Raw genomic sequence first — 8,865 nt, 5'->3', positions numbered from 1 at the left:
TTTTTTTTTTTTTTTTGGTTTTCCACTTTATTCTGTGCAATGTAACTGTTGGGTGGAATGATTTTGTTTGCTCTGTATTTGCTAGGAACAATCTTAGAGTGTAGAGAATGACTAAATGAGCAAAAATGTGAGGCAAAAAACATTCAGTTTGTGCTTGAAAAACTTTCTTTTGTTTAAACCTTGGCTGCCACAATAAGTTTATAAATCTTATGTTAACTAAACGAAAGGGAAATGAGACTCAACTAAAATAGTTAAGAATCAGACTTGAGCAGATTACACCCAAAAAAAATCATTTGGAAATTTGCAAATACTTTGGAATATTTGTTGCAATTATAGTAAATTCTATGTTTTTGTCAAAATCGAGCCAACCCAGTTTGTAATTACCTTACTTTCTACCCAATGGGAAACTTATGGTGCTAGCTAGATGTGGCAGTGGCTTGAATTGGGAGTAGATTTAGTGGTTGGTGGTAAGGTGGATTAGTAATTTTTCTAGGGTAGAAACCATAGAATAGAGATTTTTACGATTTTAGGAATATGAGTGTAGTCATTCCATTGCATTTTGCTGGTTAGCATTGATCAATTTTCTCAACTGGCCAATTGTCCTTTGCATAGAATCTGTGTGGTTGAACTTAACTAGATTTAGATTTAAGGTTTTGATGGATGGAATACACATTTTTTGCTACCATTTGCTCCATTTCTTCTATTATTGCTTTGTTCCCCCTACCCTATCCATTTCTACTCAATGAGTGCATTTCACCCTTACGCAATAACTTAAACTAGACAAGGTATAAAAACGGGTATTATGATTTAAGTGATTCTTATAGCATATAGCTCAGCAAAACATCTGGGGGTGAGCTTGTTGCAAGACACATATAATTGATACTCCGTATATTGTTTGAAATTCTATCTGCAATTTGGAGAAATCAGACTTTATACTGTGTCCATAGTGAATTTAAATGGAGTGCTAGTAACTTAGATGATACGGCAATTATACTGCTTGCTGTATGCAATTTGCATGAACTGTTTTTTTCTGCCAATTTTCTGTTTCAGTAATAAATTTCATATTTACTCTTTAATCCAAGAATGCTTTGCTCTATTTGTCTAACTTACTCCATAATTCCCCTTAGCAAGCTGATAGTTAGCTGTTGACTATGAATAGTGGTGTTTAGAATTTTCTACAAAATGAAAACTTGCAAATAAGATGAACAGCCAAACACAAAACTAGGAGGTATACATTCTATAGTAAGAAATTTGATGTTATTCAGGGGCAACTCCAGTCAAGTTGGTCTGTTAACTTGGTAACTACAAGGTTCCAAGTTCAACTCTCAGTGGGAGTAACCTATTGGCCTTCTTGGTTTGAGCCAGTCAACTATGGGCAACTTAGGATGGTTTACCTTCTTGTGGTCCTTTATCGACTAGCGGACTAGGGTCACAAGGCGGGGTTTACCTAGTGCACACCTTTGGGTAGTGGTTGCGAGTTTCCCTCGTCACCCAAAAAAATTTGATGCAATTATGCCAGAAGAACCATATTGCCTTGATGTTTCTTCTTGATGGTGGAGCATTAAAACATCAATAATGAATATGAATAAAAATTGAAAAGACATTTACCCTCAGCTGTACAAGTCCTTAAGAGTGTTTCTTCACCGACTGGTTACTGTTTCGTTTGAGTTAGAACTGCAATGAACAAGTTGCAATTGTAAGAGAATTGGGGCAATGGGAGGGACAAGGAGCAATGGCTTACTGGTAATTTTCTGAAGTCTGTGCATTGCACAGTTGCAGAAATGATTGTATGGCCTGCATGAACTTCCACATCATGCATTGATATGCTCTCATCTAAGCAGTCAACTTTTGTATAGTTTTTCGCCAAAAAGTCCAAAACTATCCATGCCTACAACAATTACAGTGTCACTGCTCTTACAGTTAAAAGTAAGTGGCGTTTTCTGTATACCGAATTAGTTTATGCTTTATGGGAGAGAGTCGAGATTGAGCAAGTAGACCAGTGGCAGTAAGACTAGTTATGCACCGGTAAGATTGGTAAATGACCATTAATGGCGTTATGTGTAAGTATATAAATAATGTGTTTGAAGGCCCATTCTTTTGATTAGGCCGAGCAAATTGGACTGATAGACTTTCCTGTTCTTTGACAGGTCGGCATGGCAATCCCCGGTCTTCCAACTCCACACGATGATTCAACTTTCCATTATGCTCCAAACCATAGAACCGTATGGCATCCATTACATCTCTTCTTCCTTAACTATTTGCAGAAACACAGCCAAACTTGAAATGTCATACACAATTCAATGCTGTCATCAACATTGACCTTTTTGAACCACTTCACCCCCCCCCCCCCCACACACACCCTTTAACAAAAGAATGGCCATGGGAAATTGCTAAAATCCTCTTTAGGAATGGTGATGACTGATGAGGTCAAATGGAGATGGCCAAAAGTCTAGAGATTACACAAAACTCTGATATCGTGTGCTCTGAACTTGTGACTTCAAGAACCATGTCTACTCGATACCATCTGCTTGCCACGGGATGATCTCACGAGTCGTGATGCCCATTCAGCCTCCTTGTCGTCTTTCCATGCTGCCGTGGAGCCTATGTTTATATCAAAACATACTCGGTATCTTATCTTACAAGTACAAATGTTGTAGTTATTGTATGTATATTAGATGCATTCATTATTAAAGGGGGGAAACCTCATTCTTCCCATGGAAATGGAAATGATAAGCTTTTAGAAATGATGAAGAGCTTGCTTGTGAGTTCATAGTTGTGAAAACTTTTATAACACCATGAGATTACTTGATGTATAACTTGAACTTCCAAACATGCTCTCTTTGACTCGAACATGTGCTCGCTTTATGACCTTAACCAGTAAAGGATCAAAAGGAGATAAAATAGCCTAAGTTGTTTATAGCTGATCAATTCAAACTAAAAAAGTTAATAGGCAGTTTTCATGAGGAGTCAGCCAACTGTAATGAGAAGTCGAACTTAGAACTTTGGCTCAAGGGAATTGGTGTTTTATCTATATTGAACTAATACTTCAATCTTTCTTCGTTTATTATATCTATGACATCATATTATCTAATATATATAACTTGTACTTACAAACATACCATCTTTGACCCGAAAATGTACTCTGAATAACTGACAAATGACTAGGAAGTAAACTAACTTAGCTCAGTAAAAATCAAGAATGCTAACTGACATTCCACATGAGGAGTCGAACTTAGTACATTGTAATTATCAAGCTAACTCTCAGACCAACTTAATTGGAGATTACTCAATAATCCAAACATACCCTGATCTAGTAACAAACCAAATACAGATAGTTTGGTTTCAAATTACTCCATGCCTATCTGGTGGGCAATAACATTGAAAAATTAAAGAGAATGACAACAAAGGACAAAGCTTTAAGATGAGTTGATGCATGGCATGGTGTGTGGGATAGGACATTCTGATCAATATAAGTGATGCAAGGCTTGCTGGATTGAACAATCTGACATACATATTGTACTATGGAGTAAATGCTTGATTGCTTCTTATTCTTGGAAATACCCAATTNCCCCTTCCCCCCCCCCCCCCCCACACACACCCTTTAACAAAAGAATGGCCATGGGAAATTGCTAAAATCCTCTTTAGGAATGGTGATGACTGATGAGGTCAAATGGAGATGGCCAAAAGTCTAGAGATTACACAAAACTCTGATATCGTGTGCTCTGAACTTGTGACTTCAAGAACCATGTCTACTCGATACCATCTGCTTGCCACGGGATGATCTCACGAGTCGTGATGCCCATTCAGCCTCCTTGTCGTCTTTCCATGCTGCCGTGGAGCCTATGTTTATATCAAAACATACTCGGTATCTTATCTTACAAGTACAAATGTTGTAGTTATTGTATGTATATTAGATGCATTCATTATTAAAGGGGGGAAACCTCATTCTTCCCATGGAAATGGAAATGATAAGCTTTTAGAAATGATGAAGAGCTTGCTTGTGAGTTCATAGTTGTGAAAACTTTTATAACACCATGAGATTACTTGATGTATAACTTGAACTTCCAAACATGCTCTCTTTGACTCGAACATGTGCTCGCTTTATGACCTTAACCAGTAAAGGATCAAAAGGAGATAAAATAGCCTAAGTTGTTTATAGCTGATCAATTCAAACTAAAAAAGTTAATAGGCAGTTTTCATGAGGAGTCAGCCAACTGTAATGAGAAGTCGAACTTAGAACTTTGGCTCAAGGGAATTGGTGTTTTATCTATATTGAACTAATACTTCAATCTTTCTTCGTTTATTATATCTATGACATCATATTATCTAATATATATAACTTGTACTTACAAACATACCATCTTTGACCCGAAAATGTACTCTGAATAACTGACAAATGACTAGGAAGTAAACTAACTTAGCTCAGTAAAAATCAAGAATGCTAACTGACATTCCACATGAGGAGTCGAACTTAGTACATTGTAATTATCAAGCTAACTCTCAGACCAACTTAATTGGAGATTACTCAATAATCCAAACATACCCTGATCTAGTAACAAACCAAATACAGATAGTTTGGTTTCAAATTACTCCATGCCTATCTGGTGGGCAATAACATTGAAAAATTAAAGAGAATGACAACAAAGGACAAAGCTTTAAGATGAGTTGATGCATGGCATGGTGTGTGGGATAGGACATTCTGATCAATATAAGTGATGCAAGGCTTGCTGGATTGAACAATCTGACATACATATTGTACTATGGAGTAAATGCTTGATTGCTTCTTATTCTTGGAAATACCCAATTCATGGTGTTAGTTGTAGTAAAATTCTGGTGAAAGAATTGTCCCTCACTTTCACTTCTTTCCACTGCATTAACTATTTTAACCTCACCATACAGGTAAACATTTAAGTAAAATAAAAGCCCCTCTTAATTTTTCTTTTACTGTTTTACCTGCCATCTATTCCATGGTATTAGGGTCAGTAAGCCCATATAAAAATAAGGGTATATTGCTAAAATAATCAATGGACTATAGTGATTCTGTTATTTTAGTTCTTTAGTTTCATTTAATAATATCTTTGACTAGGTAATATCTTTGAAGGGTAGAGCATTGCTTTGTGTAAAGTTTTAACTACTATTTTATCCAAAAAAATACACTGTTTACAGTCTACTCCCATTTTTTATTCACAATTTTTATCCCCACATACAAATCTTGATGTAAACACTTTGTATTGTGACCGACATGAAAAAAGTAACTTGTGTCTGTTACATCAAGAGTAAGATTTGGAAGTCCATGTAATAGAACTATTTTCAGTTGATGATATGATTTGAGGAAATTGAAAGTTGATAACCAAAGTAGTGAAAGCATTATAGTCAATGAATTATTTCAGTAATTTATTCTAAAAGTAACTCTCTTTTTTTTTTTAATATGACACTCAATATCTTTACCACTTTGAGATTAATATGAATTCAACTCAAGTCACACCTATAGAATTTAACTCTTACTCAAAATAAAAAAAAAAGTTTGATTCAAAGTTCGTTAGCATAAGTGTTGATATGGTTAATTCTATAGTGTACGGTCGATGAAATATCCATCCAGTCTAGCCGTTCTACGGCTGGTTCTTTGGGCTTGGGAAGATAAAGACTGGTCGGTAATAGATGTGGCTAGGTCGGGAGTGTCTAGGATAGTTAAAAGTGTTAAAAGTCTCACCCTTGAACAATAAATGTGTCTTATATGGGCGGGTATGGGGACACATAACGGAATTTCGACATACTTTAAACGTACAAAGCGTGGATTCGTCGGTCAAGGAAGTTGTGCCAAATGCCTTGAGAAGGCCGGCTAAAAAGGTTGTGAGACGTGATTTTGCTATTTTAATCTAGGGGTATGACTAGGAGGTTTGTGGGGTGAAATCATCATTACTCCGATGAGTCCGATCACAAGTATTGCTTTCTCGATTACATTTGACTGGGAGACCAAAACGCAGGTTTAGATGGTTCGATATTGTCATTTTTCAATTGGTTTGTCTCACATATGCCTAGTCGTGCACGTACAATTTCTATGTCTTTCATTACTCTTATCTTGGAGACAAGTGGATGAGTTAAATCGCGAGATGTATCCAATTGTTCTACAATGAACTGTGGTCGTCAAATGAAATTGTAGTTGAATTAAAATGATACTTTAGTGCCAAAGATCTTGTGGTCAAGTGGTACAGTTGTAGTCTTCCCAGTGGAGGTGTTGGCTCTTTTAGTGTGGCAATGTTGCCAAATAAAACTTAACTCAATAGTTTCTCATTAGGGTGTTTTTTTATCCAACATGTTCAACTTCAAAGTTCAATATCAAATTATACACTTTTGCGCACAAAAAGTCAAGACTCTAGATTGTACGTGATATGAGCGTCCTAAACTGAAAGACGCCTAAAAAATCCTCATCTAAAATAAACTAGACGATCACAAAACACTCCCTCATAAGTTAATTAATTAATACCAATAAAACACATGTTAACATTACCTTTCATGGTAAGAGATGAATATATATAAATGGAGGATAGACATGGTCAAACCAAACATTAAATTGTGCTAACCACAACATGCGTGGTCTGGATACTGTACGTACGTTAGGAACAGCAAGAACATTAGGGTAGCCACGCACGTGGACACACAGACACAGGTATAATCTTTTTACCATCCCCATTGCTGTGGCTGCTCAGTCTATACATACACAGACACACAGGATTCCATGACAGAAAAACATGAATTTTTTTTTTCTTTTTACAAAAACATTAAAAAATAAAAAAGAGGAAAAAAATAAAGAGGAAAGTCCAAGAGCAATTGATTCCTCTATGTTAGTAAAGCTGTGTCTCTTCCCCAGTGAGTGAAAGAAAATCTCAAACAAAATCAAACACTGTCCTAAGTTGTCCTTCCCCACACTACCCTTCATTGCTTACCCATCCTTTTCTTGTCATTACTATTTAAGAATGTGTATTGACTAAATCATGTTTTGTGTATAAATCGCACTGAAAAAATCTTATATAACGGGCTCGACTGAGAAAATGGTGACAAAAATTAAACTCATAACTTCTCAACACTGGAATAATACTTCACACACTTGATCATGCCTTCGAGGGTCCACAATTTTTTCCAAACGTGCCGTCACTATTCGATAATGTACATTGGCTAAAATATAAATTTCACTAGAAAAACCCTGAACGACTTCAAGACAGATAAAATGTTGACAAAAATCGAATTCATGACTTTCAAATACGATAATCATGCTTCACACACTCGATTACTCCTAGGACCCTATCATTTTTTCAAACATTCGGCTACTATTCAAGGGTATGCATTGACTAAATCGCACCAAAAAAATTTTGTACTACAAACTCAATCGAAAAAATATTAAGAAGAATTAAACTTGTGAATGTCAAATATTAGAATTATACTTCACACACTGGATCAAGACTTCGAGGGCCCACCAATTTTTCCCCTTCCCCTAACGCTGCTGTGCACAGTTTACTTAACTCCTTGCACCACCACTGTATTATTGTTGTGTTGTACAAATTTTTATTTCTTGCCATTGTGGAAATTCCAGTACTGCCCCCCAGCTTCTTGGCTTTTACCTCTCACAGTGTCTCAGTGGCTTCTGATAGGCTACAACTTTGGTACAAAAACTACTGTTGTGGTCAGAAATGATAACAGATGGGGTGGGATGGATAGATACAGATAGATATAGATATATAGGGTTTAGGGTTAGTAGTAGCTACATACATAGGTCTTCCATGGTTCTGTTCATCATCAATCTTTGCTAATATTTAGGCATGTTTGATAATTGCACCTTTATCCTTTGAGTTTTAATTCTTTGCTACTTTGGTATATACAGAGGGCATCTTTGGAAATTTTATTTACATTCTATGTTCTCCATCAACCTTATGGGGTTGAAAATAAATAAATAAATAAATAAAAAACTTTGTAAATTACATTTAAATATTTTATGTTGACTTGCATACTATTTATTAGTCAAACCTCCATTTTAATGTTTTATTCTTTCATGCTACGCTTTATTCTTTGTTTATTTTAGTTGTTATTTTCTTATAATTTTTGTGTTTAATAGTAATTTTAATATAAAATTTAATTTTATAAAAAATTAAATTATAAATAACTTCAAGCAAATTTTATTAATCGAACCAGAAACAAAAAGTTAAATGGATAGAGTATTATATTTGATTTTACCTTATTATATCTTTTCTCTTACGTAAAGTCCGATGATGATGCATAGAAACTCTTAATAAGGGAGTGTTTTTTAATTCAAATGTGTTTCCCTTTAGGAAATTCACGACAACTCTTCCAAAATATTTTAGGGTCGTTTATGAAATTAAAAACATGTGATGTGTGTGTGTGTATTTAGTTGCAAATGAGAACCTATATTAACATGTGAATTTATGTATCATTGTTAAATATACATCACTGCACCATTGCATCGGATGCACCACTCCAAATATCTCAGCCGTCTGATCACTCATCTAAACGGTAGATAGGAGTTTCCAGGTTCACAACCAAACTGTATATATATATAATGGCTAGACAATATTGTGCATATTTAAAGAAAAATATTTGAAAATGCAACCTATATATTTTTATGTTTGTAGGTTTTTTCACATTGTACTATTATTTTCAGTGTCCTATTTTATATTTTTGTGCTACATAGATTAGAACTTAATTCAATTTTTGCTAATGTTTTTGTAGGTTTAGCACGTCTTTGATAACATTTTACGGAATTTCAATACTACCCTTTATTTATATATATATATATATATATATATATATATATATATATATATATATATATATAGGGTACAAGTTTTACTTTCA

General features: G+C 35.0%; 1 protein-coding gene across 1 annotated transcript in view; it reads left to right on the top strand.

The window, feature by feature from the left end:
• The window catches only part of LOC116024662 (transcription termination factor MTEF1, chloroplastic), a 4,978-nt gene extending 2,148 nt beyond the window's left edge, over positions 1–2,830 (top strand). Inside the window, exon 2 of the mRNA XM_031265615.1 lies at positions 2,148–2,830. Coding sequence (XP_031121475.1) covers position 2,148 — 1 coding nt within the window. The 3' untranslated portion in view covers positions 2,149–2,830. The remainder of the gene's footprint in view (positions 1–2,147) is intronic.
• Positions 2,831–8,865: the final 6,035 nt, after the last annotated feature.

This window comes from Ipomoea triloba, chromosome 7 (genome assembly GCF_003576645.1).
Source record: "Ipomoea triloba cultivar NCNSP0323 chromosome 7, ASM357664v1".
NCBI classification, from domain to species: Eukaryota; Viridiplantae; Streptophyta; class Magnoliopsida; order Solanales; family Convolvulaceae; genus Ipomoea; species Ipomoea triloba.
Note: the sequence above shows the minus strand (reverse complement) of the source record. Positions and strands in the feature narration are given on the sequence as shown.